Source organism: Epinephelus lanceolatus, chromosome 15 (genome assembly GCF_041903045.1).
Source record: "Epinephelus lanceolatus isolate andai-2023 chromosome 15, ASM4190304v1, whole genome shotgun sequence".
Lineage (NCBI taxonomy): Eukaryota > Metazoa > Chordata > Actinopteri > Perciformes > Serranidae > Epinephelus > Epinephelus lanceolatus.
Genome location: NC_135748.1, coordinates 38,440,057 through 38,461,442, shown reverse-complemented (window position 1 = coordinate 38,461,442; position 21,386 = coordinate 38,440,057). Strand labels below are relative to the sequence as shown.

At 40.9% G+C, this 21,386-nt stretch overlaps 1 protein-coding gene and 1 long non-coding RNA gene across 4 annotated transcripts in view; one reads left to right on the top strand and one right to left on the bottom strand.

Annotated features, from left to right (window-relative positions):
* Window positions 1–21,386, top strand: part of LOC117266955 (uncharacterized) — a 36,232-nt gene continuing 14,846 nt past the window's right edge. The window contains exons 1-3 of the long non-coding RNA XR_004502528.1: window positions 1–84; window positions 2,961–3,014; window positions 3,540–3,642. This is a non-coding gene — a long non-coding RNA (uncharacterized LOC117266955). The remainder of the gene's footprint in view (window positions 85–2,960; window positions 3,015–3,539; window positions 3,643–21,386) is intronic.
* Window positions 9,870–21,386, bottom strand: part of bag5 (BCL2 associated athanogene 5) — a 32,422-nt gene continuing 20,905 nt past the window's right edge. For all 3 annotated transcript variants that reach the window (XM_033642403.2, XM_033642402.2, XM_033642401.2), the window contains exon 3: window positions 9,870–20,607. In XM_033642403.2, the coding sequence (XP_033498294.2) occupies window positions 20,067–20,607 (541 nt within the window). In that variant the 3' untranslated portion in view covers window positions 9,870–20,066. The remainder of the gene's footprint in view (window positions 20,608–21,386) is intronic.

Here is a 21,386-nt window from a genome sequence, read left to right as displayed (position 1 = left end):
CTCTGTTTGGTCTCATTGTTTAGGCTGATGAATTTCCACTGGGGTCAAACATTTGTCCTGAGGAGGATTTAGAGAGGGTTTCTGGTAAGTAGCTGTCTAAGAAAAACACTGAGTTAATTGTGTTCATATGGGCACATTAACGTTGAAGTGTTAGTATTTTACCACAATTATAGAGTTACTAACCTGCTGAATTGTCTGTGCAGTTGAACTGTAACCCTCCTTGACACAAAGCTCTTCTCAACACAGTGGGAGCAGTGTGAGACATAAACTCCCTCGCAGTGTCATGTGTTAGCCACAGGTGTTGCGGAAATGTGGTTATGCTGCAGACAAACCAAATTAACTGAACACAGTGAGAGCTGTGAATTTTCTCATCAACACCAGAAGTCAATGTGCTGTGTGGTTAGGCAAATGAAGACTCCTCTGCTCAGTGTTTTATATTTATAAATCATGGCCTTTTTACTGTGTGCAGCTTTCAAGTTCAGTGGTGTCCTTCAGTTGAGTAGAAGTATGAGAACCAAACTGTGAGATGACTCCAATACAAGCAAAAATCCTGTATTCAAAACCTAAGTTAAATAATAGTATGTAATTAGGTTTAATAAAATTATATGGAAATGAATAAGTTATTTTTTAACATTTTAATTTTCATTCATCATTGTTGAAGCCCTGAAGTGATTCACACATTTTCCAATTGTATAAATGTGAAGCCCACACACTGAATAAAATAAATGATTAACATCTCGTCAGATGTGCGTCATACGTCTACGCCTGGCACCTTTTCCTTAAATTTGCCATGTCTCAGTAGCGATGGCTAGTCTTGAGTCTCCTTATTGAGGCTATTATATTCCAAATCAAAAAAAGAAAATGTGTCAGAGTCAAATAAAGACTTTCATATTGACTGGACAGCTTTGGTTGCTTTCACTACTAAAGCTGCAAAGTTTAAGTCTGCAATAACTGTAACGTGAGGTTTCGATGTGTGGTGGTTGGGAGACAGATATTCCGTTAAGCCTCACTTTACTTTGCTGCACACTTCAGCAGCTTCACAACGCCCACATTTCCAGGTTACACTTTCTTGTGATAACTCAAATGTCTCTTAATTAACCAATCAGAAGCTAGAAAGACTTAGACTGAGGTTAATGTGTGGGAGGATTACTGAGGCGGATCCAGCAAATTTTTAGACTGTTGTAACGATGCTGCTGTGAATATTTTAGCATGTAAATAATAATTGGGAACATAACTATGTAAATAGTTAACTGTACAAACACTGTAAGTGTATTTTTAGTGAATTATTAAAACAAATGAATTAACCTAACGAACAACTTACATAATCACAAATAGCTGCACTATAGAGGAGCTACTCTGCTGTAAAACATATTAATGAATGCTAATTTAGACCTATTAGGAATATTTATAGGCTAATTTAAATTGAACAGGCCATGTTGCCATCGCTATAAGGCACAAATATGTTTTGCGGCTCCAGACAGATTTTTCTTTTTAATTTTCTTGGCCAAAACTGGCTCTTTTGATAGTAAAGGTCGCCGACCCCTGCTCTGTAAGGTCATCATATGTTTGTGGCGTGGCTGTCATGGGAGAACCATATAAAGTCATTTTGTGTCAGAAAAACAGCCCTTTTTTCAGCTTTGTGCTGATCCAAGAGGGTTTTCAATTAAAGAGTTTATTTAGAAAACAAAATGGGAGATTTTTTTTCTTCAAATCTGGCCTGTGACAGGGTGCCAGATGGCCCTCCGACCATTTTCTAATCCACAATAGAATTTAAATTAATTCACACCGCAATTTTTTATTTATTTAATTGCTGTAATTTGAAAGTAAAGTGCAAGAGTCCATAAAAACATCAAATTACAGCTTGCTTACCAAAATAAAAGTGCCAGAGGAGGATCCCTGGACCCCCAGACAGACATCTGGGCAGATTATTTATATATTACCCAGCCTACATTTGTACGTGGGGCCCTTGTAGGTTGTAAATGGGCTGAAAATGATTTGTGATATTGGGCTTTATAAATAAAATTGAATTGAATTGAATTGAATTGAAAAATGTTCCCTATATGGGACTGTACACGTGTTCCATATTGGCCCCATGCATGTGTTTGCCCAAGTGGGGCCTACATGGGTCATGCTGGGGCTACCTGGGAACAAAGTGGGTCCAAAATGGGCGTCTTATCTGGGGGCCATGTGGCATGTGGACAGATGTCATGGAGCCAATATGGAACATGTGGACAGTCCCATATAGGGCCCATTTTCAGCTTATTTACTGCCCACATAGGCCATGTTGGATGGGTATTTATTAATGTTTGGCATTTTGCAAAAGTGGCCCCCAGGCAGTGCAAGTCGAGTGTCACTGGCATCCTTCAGTCTATCACAAACATTCAGCATCAGTACAACAGGAGATACATGGTTTTCACTGGAGAGGAAGGGGTGTAAAGTAACTAAAGCTGCAGTAAAAATAACAGTATTTACCTCTGAGATGTCGTAGAGTAGAAGTATTCAGTTGCATAATAATAAAAGAATACTTAAAGTACAACCTTAAAGTACCTTGAAGCTACTTCAGAACAGTAACTGTACTTATTTACATTCCACCACTGTGACAGTGTCATTGAGGCCCTCGCTGCTGCCTGTAGGTCATCACATCTTTGATGATATTGATGTTGCCATGGTGATTCAATAAAATGTTCAGTGTTTATCACTTCCATGTTTCAGCTTATGTAATCAGCACAGCCTCACAGAGCGATAACACGGCACTGTGTGCTGTCATCAACACCGTGTGTGTGTGTGTGTGTGTGTGTGTGACTGAAGCCTCGCCCAGAGCCGATCACTCCATACGCCCCCTGCTGCTGCTGCCCCACAGGCTGCCTGCAGAGCTGAGCACGTGGCGCCCTCTGCTGGCAGGATGTGAAACAGGGACGTCTCATGTGATGCTGAGACCTTTGTTTCTGCTTTCTCTACAGGAAGGTCAGAGGTCACTGGCAGACAACACTCAAGAGCTGGCAGAGATTCAGTAGGTGTGTCTTTTTGTACTTTTATTTTGAAATGCTTCCTCCTTTTGTTCAGGGGATAATTTTCCACAACTTCTGTCTTATGACCCTTTAAATAAATCCATGATCTCTCATCAGCCTCAGCTCAGACATGACTAATGAGCAGTAGAGTCAGATAATGGAATGTAATTAAATACATTCACTCAAGTACTATAGTTAATGAATAATAACTTGAGTAATAGGCTACCTGAGTCTTTTCTTTTAATGCCACTTTATACTTCTACTCCTCCACATTTCAAAGAGAAATACTGTTCTTTTCAGTCCCACTTCATTTGTCTCTCTCTCTCTTTTGGATCTGAATATTTAAATACGTCCTCCACCACTGTGCCATTGTTTATTTTGAATAATGTATTCAGTGTTTTGTGAGAAAATGAGCAAAACTTAAACACAAACCTGCAGCAATAAACATTATTTTGTGTAACAGACATATCTGGTTAGGAGCCACTGCTGTAGGAAATAAAATGGTCTTCTTCATTATCTCCTTTGCTGCAGCGCTGATGCAGGAAAATTACAGGTTCTCACTTAAGAAGACACATTACACCGTCAACCACATCCAAACCGCTCTTCCCAAAATAAACCAGCAGCCAGATCAGAGGTACGTTTTTGTTCTTTACAATATATTATATTCTTCAAGTTTCAATTTCATTTAAAAGAAATCAGTTTTTTGCACCAAAGTGCTTCATAAAGACAGACATATATGTATCCACATACAAGAGACATACACTCACCGGCCACTTTATTAGGTACACCTGTTCGTTATGCAAATAGCTAATTAGCCAATCATGTGGCAGTAACTCAATGCATTTAGACATGTAGACATGGTGAAGACGACCTGCTGAAGTTCAAACTGAGCATCAGAATGATGAAGAAAGGTGATTTAAGTGACTTTGAACGTGGCATGGTTGTTGGTGCCAGACGGGCTGGTCTGAGTATTTACTGGGATTTTCACACACAACCATCTCTAGGGTTTACAGAGGATGGTCTGAAAAAGAGAAAATATCCAGTCTTGTTGATGCCAGAGGTCAGAGGAGAATGGCCAGACTGGTTCAAGATGATAGAAAGGCAACAGGAAGTCAGATAACCACTGGGTACAACCAAGGTGTGCAGAAGACCATCTCTGAAGCAACAACACCTTGTCCAACCTTGAAGCAGATGGGCTACAGCAGCAGAAGACCACACCAGGTGCCACTCCTGTCAGCTAACAACAGGAAACTGAGGCTACAATTCACACGGGTTTTCTCACCAAAACTGGACAATAGAAGATTGGAAAAACGTTGCCTGGTCTGATGAGTCTGGATTTCTGCTGCAACATTCAGATGGTAGGGTCAGAAAGTCTATGACACCAAGAACTGAGGCAGTCCTTAAGGCAAAGGGGTCCAACCTGGTGCTAGCAAGGTGTACCTGATGAAGTGGCCAGTGAGTGTAAACATGTATAAATGAGTTAAACACAGATAAAAAATAGAAAAACAGGTCAAACATAATCAAAGAATAAGGCGGATGTGGTCTTGTTTCTTGGACCTTGTTAATAATTGGGCAGCAGCATTTTGAATTAGTTGTAAATGGGAGATAGTAGCCTGTGAAATGTGTGGTAGGGGGTTGTCGGTAGGTATTCTTTATCATATTCATCATGACACCATGTATTAGGTGAAGCATGCATGCAGTATTTGGGCTGAAATGAACTTAGTCGCAGATTTAATGACAGAAGGAAAAGAAACAGTTTTGCTTTAGAGAAACATATTTTACAGTTGTTTTGTTTTCTGGATGTCTGACAAGTCCCATCCATTAGTTTCAGCGATGTAAGCCTGTCTTTAAGTATTATTAAGCAGATTAAAACCCACTTAGTTACGATGCATCCCTCCAGCAAGTCGTCTGGCACTGCATCAAACACAAAGAAACAGACGTGGCAGAAATTCACTACAAAGAGAAAATTGGCAGTTGAGGAATTTGTTCTGTCTTCTCTGATCCACTGAATCTCACTGGGAAAGAAAAACAACTGCTGAATCCTGAAAATGTAAAAACACCTGCAGTGCTGGAATGTAACTAAGCAGATTTACTCAATTACTGTACTGACAGCTTTATTTTCTTTATAAACTACAGCACACAAGACATGTAAAAAATGTATAAGAGCAGCTGAAACGTTTCTTAAATGTGAAAATTTACGTCTTTTCCTTTTAACAGTTTTAATTTGAGTAATAATATTAAAAGTTCATGGACAGGATCTTGAGGTGCAGCCGGGGGGAGGAAGGTTTCCAGTTTGGTGACCTCAGAATTAGCTTCATCACACCGTGACCTCCAGCATGCACTGGGGCAGTGTAAGTGTGAAGCAGTCGCGATGAGAGTCAGCACCTCCAAGTCTGAGGACTTGGTTCTGTGCCGGAAACAGGTGGATTGCCACTTCTGGTTCGGAGAGAGTTACTGCCTCAACCAAGGGAGTTCAAGTATCTCAGGGTCTTGTTCACGAGTGAGGGTAGAATGGAGCCTGAGATGGATAGATGGTTTGGTGCAGCTTTCGCAGAGATGCGGGCACTGCACCAGATCATTGTGGTGAAGAGGGAGCTGACCCAGAAGGCAAAGCTTTCGATTTACTGGTCCGTATACGTCCCAACACTCACCTATGGTCATGAGCTCTGGATAGTGACCAAAAGAATGAGATCACAGATACAAGCGACCAAAATGAGTTTCCTCCGTAGGGTGTCTGGGCTCAGCCTTAGAGATAGGGTGAGGAGTTCGGACATCCGGAAGGAGCTCAGAGTAGAGCTGCTGCTCCTTTGTGTTGAAAGGGATCAGTTGAGGTGGTTCAACATCTGATCAGGATCCTCCTGGGCACCTCCTGTTGGAGGTGTTCCAGGTACCTCCCACTGGTAGGAGGCCCCGGGGCAGACCCAGAACACACTGGAGGGATTACATATCTCATCTGGCCTGGGAACGCCTTGGGGTCCCCCAGGAGGAGCTGGAAAGTGTTGCTGGGGAGAGGGACGTCTGGGGAGCTTTGCTTGGCCTGCTGCCCCTACGACCCGGCCCTGGATAAGCCAATGAAAATGGATGGATGGATGGATGGATGGATGGATGGATGGACTGTTGGTTGGACAAAACAAAACATTGCGTAGGTGTCTAACTAAAGAATCAGTTAATGGAGACAGTAATAATACTTTTAATACTTAAGATACATTTTCCTGATTCATTTTCTGTACTTTTTACCTAAGTTAAGGATCTGAATTCTTCCTCCTTTCGAATGTCTCCAGTATTTTATAAGAAACAGACGTATCTGCTTAGAAGCCACTGGTTTTATACTGTGTCAACAGTACTTTCAGTGCACATGACCTGAGGGTAACTCACTCTGTTACTGCTGGTGATGGAGGCGGACGTGAGTTTGAGCTGAGAGAGACTCAGTGTTGGTGAAAGGTCACCTGATCCCACACATGGAGGGTCTCTCTGCGGAGGTGGCCCGGCGGTCAGAGACTGGAAAACGTGACCGTGGTGTTGTCCCAGGCCAGTTTTCTCCCTGGTGTTATCATCACTGGGAAAACCCCACAAACCTCCGAGCTGCGTCCCCTCATCAGCAGAACAGGAGGGCAGCTGGACACATGAGATTTCTGAGGATTGTTTTTTGTTACCCAGATTGAAGGGGGTTTCCTCTGTACGGTGGTCCTCTTTAAATAGACTACAGTGTTGACTCATAAGCTTTCATTGGTCTATACATTGTTTAGGGTTAGGTTTTTTCCCCATAAAGAGTTTTTTTGGGGGGTTGTCTACATGGCACAGGGCGTCATATATGTAAAGTGTAAAGCTGTTTTAGGCAAATTTGCTCTTCATGATTTTTGGCGATAATAAATAAGATAAAATTGACTGGACTTGATACCCAGCTTGAACACATTAGCTTACATGCTAATGTTAGCATGTCTACAGTCAATCGGTGAATAAGAAATAATATTTACCTGTATTAATTGATTTTTTTTTGGTGACTCAGTTGTTAACAAACAGTTGGTTATTTACACATCAGCACACACAGATCAACATCATCCTTCATTTAGAGCTGTTTGTGTCCATCTAATGAATCTAAGTCCAATAATTCACTCTCTTAGCTCTGTTTTTGGTCTCCGCCAACTCCTGAGGCAGCCGGGTCACTAGAGGAAAATGTTGGTATTGTGCGTTTATGCAAACCACAATTACGTTACATTTTAATGCTTCATATGTGTCATATCAATGTTTCTAAAGTGATGAAATATATAAAGTGACTTGACTTTTAAGAGGTGGAGGGGATGTTGGATGGTGTGACGCATGCCAAGCTGCAGACCACCATTTGAGACCAACACACAGCAAAACCAGTTGTGATTTAATGGGTCATTGCTGTGTTTCCAGCGGCTTTGTAGGCACAAAAAGTGTTTTTTTTTGTTTGTTTGTTTGTTTTTACTGAGACATCGCTGCAAGTTCCTGTCAGGATTGTGCCCCCCATTCCGGGTATTTGAGGCGAAAACATAATATTTTCCTAACAATAACTAGTGTTTTATTTGCCTAAAGCTACCCACATGTTAACTACAGTTTTGTTGAAATGTAAAGTTCCCATGAATCTGCTATGTAATAATGCATAAATGTAACTTGCTTGAGGGAAATATAAAACCTTTGGCCTTATAGCTACCAAATGCTGCTCACAGTGGGTTTTCTACTACACCAGACGTAGGCAACCTGCAACTCTCTCCGTTAGACTCTCTCCATTGGCCCCCTGTGGCTTTGACATAAAATGATATGTAAATGACTAACGATTATTTTTAACATTCAGATTTTTATTTGTCATTGTCGTAGGCCTAAAGTGATTATTGCATTCTTCAGTTGTAAAAATGTGCAGCTGATACATCCAACTAAAAAATGTTCTAACGTCATCAACTAAAATCTGCGTCATACGCCCAGGACCTGGTGACTTTTCCTCACTATTGACTCCAAACCCAAAACAGGAAAAGTCTTGGAGGGAAATAGAGGACACTGCAAAGTAGCCTACTGCAGAGTCACCACCTTGTAGTAAATCATATTAATGAATACTCATTTAGACATATTCATAATGTTGATGGGCTAATTTAGGCTTAATAGGCTGTTAACTTGATGCTTTTTCTTTTTTTGGCCTATTATGGTTCTTCAAATGGTAAAGGTTGCCAACCCCTGGACTGCAAATACTAGTAGGATCAGCAGGCCGTTATCAGCCCGATAATATACTGAGTGGTTAGGTTAATAAAAAAGATCTTGGTTTGTGTTGAAATAAATACTTTGTTATATAACATGACATCACATGACATCTGCTAGGGCTGCTGTGATGCACTGACGAGTCAAAGACTGAAACATTTGCTGCTGTTTTTACTCTTTATAATTTTTTTGCACTTTTTTCACCAGATATCTTTAAATAAATAAGACTATCTTTGCATTGATCTAAGCCTGTAGACCTTTTTGTGGCTTTTTAGCAGAGTTACATTGGTGTGCAGGTATCTCCTCTGCTGTCCTTACCAACACATTCTCACTCTGACCTCATCACATATCAACGTTTGGTCGTGGACTTTCCACATCCACATATGACGTGCAAGGTACCCTGGGTGTGTTGGTTGTTGACGTTCCAGGACACCGTGTCAAGTTCTGCCTGCTACAGGCATTGTCTTCTTTTGAAATACACTGTTAACACACAAGGCTCTTTCAAAATAAAAGCACTACCTCGGTACAACAACGCAAATTTACATTTTCTTTCCTCCAACAACTAAGGCACGTGGTTGGGTTTAAGAAAAAAGAACAAGGTTTGGCTTTAGAATCTTACGGGACGCAAACACCGCTCTCTCCGGTGAACGTTGATGTTTGTTGGACCCACCCACCGCCCCGCCCACCCAGCCCAGTTGCACATTCACCGCCTTAACTTTCATCCTTTGTCCTGTGGTGTACCCCCCAGAAGGAAAAGGAGATGCCGGGCGCCATTTAACTATAACAGCAACCAGCTGCATATCATGCCGACATAATAGGACGCCTTTTTTTGTTGGTTTCTGACGCCGCAAGTCACTGCCCAAACGCCAGATTTCGATGACTTCACAGTGAGAGCAGGCTCTCCTTACATAACATTACGTACCCCATTTTAAATAAAATAACATCCTTCCTCCTTTGCTCCTGTCATTATCACTACGGCCACTAAAGGTCACCACCAAACATAAACATGGCGATTGATTGGAGTAATAATGGTCTTATAAAGCTAGTAGGTGTAGCAGGCCTGTTCTAAACCTTATTTATGGGGCTGACAACGCCCATTCAATCAAGTGAGAACATTTGAAGTGGGTGGTTTCAGTTGGTCAAAATAAAGCAAATAGTTTACTTTATTTTGGATGTTAACTTTATGCACTTCATCTGGAACCTTCTATTGTATAACATGGTCTTCATCAGCACAACTCATTCTGTGCTCTTTTTTTGCTTATATGCTTTGGTCTAAAATCACTTAGTTACAGATAAAATCTTTGGGCAAATGTTATCAATGCTGTCATGTAAGTATGAGATCAGAGGTTTGATTCCTGCAGCAGACATCTTGTCCTGTCAAAGTGCCCTTGAGCGAGAGACACTGAACACCCCCCCCACCTGCTGTGGAAGAGAGCGTCAGCTAAAATTTTAATGCCCATCCTACAGCAGAGAGTGAGTCTGTGGTGCATGAAATGTCTTTTATCCAGCCTCCCTCTGCGATACTGTATGTTTTCTTAAAATAACCCCGAGTCTGCATTTTAAAAGTTTGTGATCACCTTTTCAAAGAAACTTCTCAGGTGCCCACATGTTCTCTGGAGAGCTGCCAGGAATAAAAACACATTAACATAACACTCATCAAGACACACCGTCTTTATTTTGCTGTGGGAATACAAATTCAAAACACAACCATCCATGGAGCATTCACACGACTTGGTTTTTTTTTTTTTTTCAGTCTCAGTGTGCTTTTATACAAGCGCGTCTCGGAGGAGAAACAGCAAAAGCCTGTCACAATCAATGCAGTTAAAGGCGACTTCAGAAAACATATCTGGAAAAATAAACGAAATGCAATACCTTTTTTTCATCACAGAACACATTCCTGTCATTTGCAGAAAGAAAGGCAAACCAGTAATAACCAACAGTGACTAAGGAACATAAAAAAGTGCGCTTAAAAGAACTTTTTGCTATAAAGCTCGATAAGGAACGATTTTCCCTCCTCTTGGATTTCAATCACAAATCATCATTTCTGCTTTCTAACATCATTTATACCCTTTCATATATCACCATATCTAGACAATTTGTCCTGCATCATACGATCGCTTGCTGGATCAAGTGGGATGTTGCACCAGGTGAAAGTAAGTCTGAATGTAGTGGAGATACTTTAACTGGCCGTTAGTAACAATGTAGATTTGAGATATAACCTCATAGAACAGTTTGACAATTTGAGAAATATGCTTTTCCACTTTCTATCCAAGAGTCAGATGAGAGGATCGATACCAGTCATACCATTTCTGTACTTTAAAAATGAAGCCACCATTATCAGCCGGCTAACTTAGCTTAGCACAAGCACTGGAAACGGGGAAAGAGCTAGCCTGACTCTGAGAGCAACGAAATCCACCTGCTAGCACCTCCAGTCTTAAAGTCCACATGAAACGGCTTGTAGAGCGCTATTTGATTCCTTAAATTTGTGTTTCCTGCATAACAGAAATGTAGTAACTAATTTGACATTGCAAACATGGAGGTGAGCCAAAATCTGCGCTGTTAGCTAACGATGGCAACAGCTGCGATCAATGCGAGACATTTATGATCTGAAAACAAAACCCCTAAATAAACATGTTAAATCTTGTTTGTTAAATCATTTTTTTAAGTGTAAAAATGACATTTTTTAGTCTAACTGGGAGTTATATGCCAGATGATTTCTTTGGTTGGATCAGTGAAATGTGGATTAATCCACTGCAGAAAATAGTCCCCAACAAATGCACCATTTGCTCCTAATAGACTAAGATAAGTTTAAAAACTACAGTAACCAGCTTGTTGAGGAAATTACGGAGCCTTTTCTTTAAATAACAGTAAATACCAATTGTTGATTTTTGCATTTATTTGTTGAGAGACACATTCTTAGAATCAGGGACCAGGCAACCAACGAAGACTTGGACGGAGCCATGCTAGCTGTAAACAGCCAGTTGCTAATTATCGCTTTGACAATTCAGTTTCTGTATGTATTAACCCTTTGAAACCTGAGCAAACTGGCTTGGTTTCTTTCAAAAACATGGGAAGAAGGCAATGAGCAACATAAGTAGAAATGAGCCCAAAAAATTGCAAGGAATTGGAGAAAATAGAAAATTAAAAACAAGAAAATTACTAAAAAAAAAAAAAAAAAAACAGAAAATGACCTAGAAAAGTACTTTAGAATTATATACATACATACATATATATATATATATATATATATATATATATATATATATATATATATATATATAAATTCTGTAACATATTTTTAAAAATGTAATAATAATAATAATAATAATAATTATATATATCGTTTTTCCTTGTCTTTTTTCGGTTTTCCCTATTTTTTTATATAACTTTTTTAAACTATTATTTTTTTTTTTTTGCAATTTGTTGGACATATCTTACCAAGTTGCTCACTGACTTTTTGTCCAATATTTGACAAGAAAATTAGTAAAAAAAAAAAATAAAAAAAAAAAGTTGAAAACAAACAAGTGCGTTAAAATTATAAAAAAAAAATCTGTAACATATTTTAAAAATGTAACAATAATAATTATAAATATAATTTTTTTCCCTGGCTCTTTTCTTTTTTTCCCTATTTTTTTTTTAAAATATATATTTTTTGAATCCATTATTTCTTTGGGGCAATTTGTTGGACATTTCCTACCAAGTTGCTCATTGCCTTTTCCCCATGTTTTTGAAAGAAATCACACCTATTTTCTCAGGGTTCAAAGGTTTAGATACTTGCAAGATGTGATGTTGCTCCAAGTTTCAAGGGGTTAAACTAACGAGATACAAGGTGTTAATTAGTGGGAATCAGAGGTGCTGGTAGGTGAACCTTTGGACAGAGCTAGGCTAGCTGTTTCCTCATCTCCAGTCTTTGTGCTAAGCTATGCTAAACCACGTCCTGACTCCATCTCCATACCTGACAAACAGACATGTAAATGGCATCAAGTGATTTAAACAACTTTGCGTCGAGACAAGAATTGGCTTAATGTGACTTGAAACACTTGTGTGAGAAAATCTCAGACAAAAGAAAGAGGTCTAGGATAAGAACATGAAACGGTACTTTAAGTGTAGTTGGTGCAACTGAACAAAGTGCGGAGTTTTACAGCAGTTAGTGTCGATTTAAGACTCAAACTTCAATCAGCTGGTGCAACTGGCCACTGGTCTGAAACTGTAGCTTAACAACAAGCCCAAAAGCTTTTGTAGCACCCTAAACCACAGCCAGCATAACTTTTGGGTGTGATGGTGGTGTTAGGTTACTGTCTACATACTGATTCTATACCCTCCACCTTCCTCTTCACCACTATAATCTTCATATTGTCCCGTGTAAATTAAGCTTCAATTCAAATCCCTCTTCACTGAAATGAACTTTGGTGCTATGAAATGAAAAGACAAAACATTCCTTAATGACTACATTCAATCTAGGATCAGGAAAATTAAATCTTTTGACCTCTAAATCTGCGAGTCACTCACTCCTTTTGGTGTTCAGTGTGTAAACTCATCGTCCTGTAAAGGGCTGATAGAAGTCAGACAGCCTTTCATACCTTTCAATACCCACTGGGTCTGAATCTTTTAAACTCTTTGACTAATGGACTTCAGTGCCACCAAGCTCAGACGACCCCGAGCTGCTTTTAGCGGTCCATTGCTGTTTGCGTGAGTGTGTTGGGGATACAAGACGTCTGGGTGGAGAGGACAGACTAGATTATTCACTTTAGGATTAGAGGTTTCAAACTGATCAAAATGGTATTTAAAGAAAGGAATCGACTCTGAAACTTTGTTTTAATACCAGCAGTTTTAGAGCTGTCGCTGTTTTTAAAGGATAAGTTTGGTAATATTCTACATTTTTCTTCTTTCCAAATAATCCCAAGAAAAGACCAAAACCAACAATAAATATAAGTATTGTGTTTGTGTGTATCTACAGCCTGATGTATTGTACTCCTCTGTGCCACAGAGCTTTATGTCGTCCAAAGACTATTAAAAACACATCAGTGAGCCACACTATCGCACTGATCGACATATCCTCTTACAACAGTTCGTATGATATCTAAGAAAAGTTTTGCACACTGGGAAAAACTGGAGGGGGGCCTGATGATATTTTATGGATTACTACCATGATACCTTACAAAATAGCACCCCCACCGTTTAGGTTTAGGAAAAGACTCATGGTTGGGGTCATCAAATTATAGACGCGACGTGACTTTTGGTGTCTCATGGGACACAAACACCTGTCTCTTGGGTCAAAGTCCTGTGTTTATTTAACCCATCCACCCCAAACTTCCTCCCTACACGGCCTTTGTCACTCTACTACGTCACCTGACTTATAATATCCATGGATGTACTATTAGACCTGGATACCGGACCCAAAGATGGTACCTATTCACAGGAATGAGAATTGCTTGCCTGGCTTCCATGTTTATTTTAGTGGTATGCGGCCCACTGAATATGTTCCTGCATGGCCCATAGACTTGACATTGCGATGATGTCACAGATTTGGTTTCGCAGCTTGAGGAAAGTTTTACAAATTTGAAACCTCCAGGGATCAAGAATTCAGAATAAAAAAGTGATAAGTGACCTTGTTTGCTGTCGAGGTGTCCCATCAACAGTTTTACAGACGTCCCTTTTATGATGGTGGTCTATGGGGAAAATGCTTTTTGGGGTACAGGGAATTTTTACGTTGAAATACAGCTGAGTGACCACTGGGAAAACTGGTAGCAAGGCTGAGCGATGTTCCTGGGGGCCTGATGATGGCTTACAAATTACTGCCATGATATCTTACGAAATAGCACCTCTAGCAGTTAGGTTGGGCGTCGTCACAATACTGACGTTACGTGATGTGACGTCAGGAGAAGCAGTGCCAATGGTGAATAGGAAAAAGTATGAATATTACATATCATTTTTTAAGCTATGAGTTGAGGAAATCTTTGCCTCTAGGCTAATTTATGCAATGTATAAGTGCTTAAGCTAATAAACAGTTGTTTTGTCTATGAACCCTGACAGTTATTATTGAGCCTAATTTTATTCTTCTGTTAATTGATCGTGTTAATTTATGTTTTATGGCTGGTGGGAGAAGTTTGTTCTCAGGGTCTGGGTTGAAATAAAAAGATTTCTTCCATAAAGGTTGACTTCTCCCTAGTGGAGTCAGTTTAAAGTCAACTTTACTGCACTTAAGGGGTTATACTTATCTACATGAATTTTTATGGCCAAAAGCAAGAAAGAAAGGGGTGGCAGCTTCTCCTGTAATTGATTATGATAAATGGGCAGATAATATTGTGTCATATCGATCGCAAGCCCACGATTATGTGGGTTATATTAAAAATATAGCGCATTACTTTTTGGAGGCATAAGCACAAACAGTGAATGAGGACAGCCTGCACTCTGTGACATGTTCCTTCATCATCGTGAAAACACACACTGTAGTTTATTCTGACTTACGTCATACATCGTCCTGCTGCCCCAAACACTCACTGGAGCGCCTAATGTGGATTAATCCGCCGCTGAAAACAGTCCCCAAGAAATCCACTGTTTACTCCTGTTTGTTCGATGAAGACGTGGCATGAATAGCTGTTTTGGGAGCCTTTGTAAAAATAAAAATATATACTTATCTTTTAAAATATTTGCATGATTTTGTGGACATTTTTTTGGTTTTGGTCTTTTTGGGGGATTTCTTGACAATAATGAAAATACGAGACAAGAAAATCAAACCTGCCTTGTCCTTTAAAACACTGCTCCATGACTTTTTCCTTGACATTAATTAAATTTGACAAACTTTCACACTCATGCAAGGACATACCAGTAAACGCAGAAATATATCTTTCTTTCAGACCTATAAAATCAGTCGTCTTTTCTTGTGTAAACACATACGGCCACAAAAATGCATCATAATACTGTCAGGAATTCCTTTTCTTATTAATTCAGAAGTAAAACTGTTTTGTAAATCGACCTGGGACCAGGGTCTGAATATGTACAGCATACGTGGAATTTTTGAAGGGTCACTTGCTCCATCTCTTTTCAGCAAAACATCTAGAAAACGGTGCTTTACCTCACTGCCATCCTCCTTTTTAGGTTTGTCCTTATGAACCACAGAGTATAAATTTGTGTGGTTGCCATAACGCCCACTCACAGAGGCGCCACTAACACTGAATATTGATTTAATGAAAAAAAAAAAAAAAAAAAAAGGGGCCTCGAGACACTCTGATGACAAGACAGAAAAAGTAACATTTCTTTACACAGTGTAAAACCTTTGATAAATTATTCAAATGAATGCTTAAAAAGGAAGTCATGTACAGGAATGCGAGGACGAAATATACATTTATATAATAATATATTACTGCATTCAAAAAAGAGCATGTGAACTTAAGGTGTGTCTGGGCTGGTTTGGTCTGAGAGAGCATAAGGTTCGCTGTGAGAAAGCATCTGTTGCAACAACAGCCAGGCAGGCTGACCATGTTTAATGAACACTGTTTAATCTAATCTTCTCCTGTATGAGTCAGCGCCATACCCAGGAGGCCGAGTGGCAGGCTTTGTGTCTGAAATGCTTCCAATGGCAGCTTAATGCACATGAAAAGGGTCTGTGGGAGTTCACTGGAACATGTTTTTGTGTTTTCTTTTAAAAAGCAGTGGTACACAGGAGAGCTGGGACGAGCAGCAAAGATCTGCCTCAGCTTTGATGCTTTAATCACGTGTGTAACTTGTTGCAGGGAAACTATGATGTTTGACTCTTTAGTTTGCGTTCACACTGCGAGCAACCGGCGTCGACAAGTCAGAGGAGAATTCCCACAGAGCTGAGAGCACAGGGACAACAGTCGGATAAGATCCAAAGGTTCCCTCCTTCCCTACTGAGATATTTTTATTTCAGGAGCAGGTTGAGAATGAGAAACTATTTGGAGCCAAACAAATCTTCACTTCACCTCAAGGTCTGTTACAAAGGCATTATGGAGCTTTCAATCTTTCAACTGGCGAGAAGTGGTGCACAGCACAGTGCAACTGTTATTGCTAGTTTCATTTTCATGGCCAGCGCCCAGGTTGTGTAAATAGCGATGTACTTGAACGCATCTGTGTGTCGATGGGCGTGAAGGTCTTATAGTGAGATGTGTTCAGGTGCATTGTTGGTTTGTTGCTATTTTGAGGCATTGACCAACAAAAACCTGATCTAAAGTCACAGTGTTTTCCTGCTACTTTAAGAGCACATTATTCAGATAGTAACATGCGCCTACATAGGCACGTTCACACAGGGATGTGGATGGGTTGCGGGAGGCTGAAATAATGCATCATCAATGAGGAAAACATGAATTACATTCTCTAAAATGTGAAGAGATCAGAGCTGTGTGCATTTATGCACAAGGAGCAGCGTTAATTGTTTACTTCAGAAACTAAAAATTGAGTTCTGTTTCCTTGATCACGTTTATCACCACAGGTTTTAGCTTTGCTGCTTAAACGTCCCATGATATTTGCTGCAGTGACATCACTGCTCTAACTGTATTACTGAGCAGAAAACCATTTGCTTCTCCAATTTGCCGAATCCACCATGTAAATAGTGGTAAGTTTGAGAGCGCAACTGGCCCCACACACACCTATGATAACTTGAAGGACTAAGCACAACCTCCTCACCTCACTTTATGCCCAGATTATGTGCGGTTTAACTCGCAAAAGCACAGTTCGATGTCCTAAATGCACTTGTGCAACGCACCTAAATCATGGGCTATGGATCTTTTAAACTGGGCCTCAGGTGTCTTCATCAGCAGTTGTCATGCAAATGTCAGATTTCCATTCTTTCTCTGAGCACTTTAAGAACTTCTCTTTTATGCTGGCCAAAAAATTGAGATTGAAAGTTTAATTTTTGACTTTTTAAACAGTCATTGTCAAAACTATTTTACCACCAGGTCCATTTAGTCACAAACTGAAAACATCTAAAAAAAATTAGCCACTAAATGAACAAACTTTTGGTCTTAACCATGTAAAATAATCACAACATAAGTGTGTATATCCTCCTGAGACCTTGTGTCCTCATAAGGACGTCACATTTTGGGTTTACCGCACCTTCTACTTCATTCTGCCTAACTGAGACCTGTTGTCCTCGTTCATGGACACTTATTTGTTTCATCGTGTGGTAGCAAAAGCAAAATACAGTCATCCATGTAAAAACAAGATGGCAGCCATCTCTGCCAAGTTGGTCTGCAGCCGACCCCGACACAAAAGTGGACAAGGACCAAAACCTGATCACATTTTATAACTGAAATTTGTTTATTTCTTATTAATAATGTTTGTAGTTTGAACAACCTTTACCAATTTTAGCAACAGTAACAAGAAATTGTCAATTAGGAAGTACTCATTTGAAGACATTGGGAATTTATTATCGTCCTGTTTGCGGACACTGGGACTTTATTAAAATGTTTAGTTTTTTATACTATTAGGTCCTACTGATCCCAAATAGCTAGGAGAAATGACAGGTTCTGGTCTCAGGAGGATACAAACTGTGTAAAGCGGAGGAGAACTGCTAAGGTGGATGATGATCATCTGCTGGTTCATCACTATAAGCAACCTCTTTTACGTACACATCATTTGATCCATTGTTAAAATAAAAATATTCATTATAGCTGCTTTAAATTCCTCAAAATGCTCAGGAAAACTCTAAATTTGATTGTTTACATTTCCATGTCAACTGGATTAAAGTGTCTCAGCTGATCATGTGATGATTAAAAGCTCCAGAACAGCTCCTACATGAGGTGGGTCAAGAATGAGTTCTGAAAATCCAAAATCTTCTGCAGGAATTAATGTCTGAAAAACCAACTCTTCCACAATTAACTTCTCAGAGGTCAGCAGGAAGCTGTGAAGTAATTTAGTCAGCTAATAATTTTGTTTTGTCATTTGTGTTTCGGCTCCTGTTGCCAATTTGCATTCGGAGCCAAAGATCGGCACCATCAGCGAGGCTGTTTGCAGTGTGAAAGCACAATGTGACTCATCTTATTGCCTGCTATAAAGTAGAATCGTCATTCTGTGTTACCACAAATTATTAACCACAACACCTCCACCTTTGGTGTTTCATCACCAGGGAACAAATACTGATTTGAAAGAGCTTCAATTTCTGACAAATAGTGCAAATTTTTTTGCGGTGATAACGGCCAAGGTGCTCTCCGTAAACACATTCGGTGCTTCAGCGTTGATACATATCAAAAAAAGAGCAGCTGCTTGCTTCTTTTTACACTACAAGGCTGCTTTTACACAAACCAGCTCACAGGGAAGGGTGAAAATAAAGGCACAGAGATTTTGGACTTTCTCTTCCAGTCCTTTCCCTCCCTCCCCTCCCACCGTCTCGAGCAGCAGCAGCAGCTTCGAGAAGTTTCTAGAAGGCTGTGTCGACTGTGATAACCATCAATACTCTCTACTGCACAGGACCCGACTGTTGGCTCTGTGAGCTTCAGCCTTGATGTGTCAATCCAGAGGATATCAGCGCCTCAACCTCCCTTCCTCTTCCTCTTCCTCTCCCCGGGGACCTCTCACAGTCGCACTTCTCCACTCAGTAGAAAGCAGTGGGTAGAAACAAAAAGCAGCAGCAAAAAAACATTTCGCCTCCTCTCCTTCTTCTATCTCTGAATTTTAAAAACCTGATCCATTTATAGCCTAGCGCGATCGTACAGAGTCACAACAAACATTTGAAACATATTACAGACTAACAGCTACACAAGCAGCGAGGGGAAAGGTACTTCTGTCTTTTCCTCACAACATTACAGATTTTGAGTTCCCTGCTTACTTTATCTGTATCTCAGCTGCGTCTCTTTACTCATTTGACTGCCTGCCAACGACAGCTGTGGTTTGCAGGATTTTCAGGGCGGCTGCCATGACAGTCGTGTGAGTTTGGAGCGCTACCAGAGACACAGAGGGGATAAACGGGGTCACGCAGGAGTGGAGAGTGACCTTATGTGAATAATGCAAACTGCTGTTTAAACACAGATTGCCTGGCGTCTACACCAGCTCAACGTTTGTGGGAACGCCTCAGCTCTGCTTCTAATGTTTCACCTTTTGATGCTGCCTCTTAATTTAAGTGCAGATTAAAATTCCCATTTAACAGTTGTTCGCGCCATCTGCTCCGCCAGAAAGAATTGGATTTTAATTCGAAACTGCAGCAAAATAAAATAAAAACGCTCCAGAATAGTTGGCCATTTTGACGCCCAAAAATTGGCGCCAAACCAACAGGTATCACAATCTGGACCGAGCTGGTAGCCGTGGTCGACTCTGTCTAATTGGGTCACTGTATTCAACACATGCATTGACTGTCTCTATTGGCAACTCAGATTAATCAGGCCAGACGGGGGAAGCCACTGTGAAGCAATCCATCACACTTCATCGATATCAAGTGCAGTCTGGAGGATACGACCACTAGAACAGGCATTATGTAGTGCTTTGGTAGCAGGCTTCAGCCACCACACACACGCCTGATACGACGACAGATGACAACTCATACACACGCACGCACGCACGCACACACACACACACACACACACACACACACACGGGAGATTTCAAAAGAAAATGTTCAAAACGCACAAAAAAAAATCCAAAGTGTGTTTCACAAAAGGAGTTCTGTGTTCTTCTCAGCAGGATCGGCCACAACTACCACAAAGAGACGAAAGAAAAGCGCTGCTGCAGTGCATTCTGGGGATTTGAGTCTATATTTACAGCCCATGGAATGATAACGTACCAGGTTTTTATTTACACACATTATCAGCTCCTTTACTGCAGCGACGTCACATCGGTGTCCCCACCCGGCAACACGGCTACCACACTGATGTCTTTCTTTTTTTTTTTTAAAGTGGATCAATACTCCCACTGGTCTGTCTTCATGTCCAGGTAGTTGAGAATGTTCTGGGCGAACTTTACCGCCTGCTTCCGCGCCATCTTGGTCATCTCGTCGCCCTGCGGGTCCACGGCGTCTAGCGTCAGCAGCTGTTTGGTCAGCAGCTCCTCCAGCATCATGTAGCTCTTGTCGACCCGCTTGCCGTCAAAGCCCAGCACCTGGGCCTGGAGGTCCGAGAGGCTCCCCAGGACTAGCCACACGGCCCGGTGCGAAGGGTGCTCGTTGGGGCCCGGCTGGCGGCGGGCCAGGGCCTCACGGAGGTCCAGGAAGGTGATGATGGCTTGGACCTCCACCACGGCGCGGCGGCGGGCCTCTCTGATGCACGGGTTCTTGGCCGTGTCCACCTGGTCCAGATGAGTGAGGAGGCTCTGCAGCTCGGCTTTGGGCCTGAAGCTCAGATCCCCCATCACGCAGTGCCGCAGGACGCCCTCTCGCAGGTGGGAGACGTGAGCTCGCACAGCCTCGATTTCACGGATGGAGTTGTTCTGCGCCAGATCGTACCTGAAGAAACAGACACTGGATTACTGCTTTGAAAACTCCTGGATTTCAACCACAAACTGCATCATCACTACCTGTGGTATCAAAGTCAGTACTGACCAAGTGTTGGTACTTATAGGTCTGGGTGTACGGTTGAAATCATCTATGTCAATATGGATATTTTCCTAAATTTAAGCACAATCATACTGATGTTTAAAGAGATCAAATTCTTTACATGCATCAAACAAAGACTTTATCACAGTGTGTTCACAGTCCTCACAGCTTCCTTCACACGATATGAAACGTTCTCTTTGCTCACTGAGAGGTTGGGTGCAGAGCAGAGTGCAGACACTTGCAGAGGTAAAGAGCAGCACAGGTTTAAGTCATCTAAGCTAACTTTAGCATTGGATTTAGCTAAGCTCGTAAACTATATGCCTTTTCACAAACCTAGACCCATCTGACTTCACCACGCATGACTTTACCTGGCAAGACCGTGGTATGATTTTAATTTTGCGTTACAGAGTAAGGGTCGGGTCGGTGTAAAAAGGGTCAAACATGTTTTATATTAAGTAGGGATGCATGATTTTTTGCCAATATCTGATATGCCAATATATATAGTAACTCATTTGGCTGATAACCAATATCAATGTATCCACTTATCTCTCTCCCTAAGTAATCATCAAATCTCTTCTGTAGTGGAATTAACATCATTGTAAGAGCCAAATATGTCATTCACTCAGCAGACATTAATTGCATTTGGAGCTTTCGTGTGTAATGGTAGGAACAACACTGTAGCTAAGGGC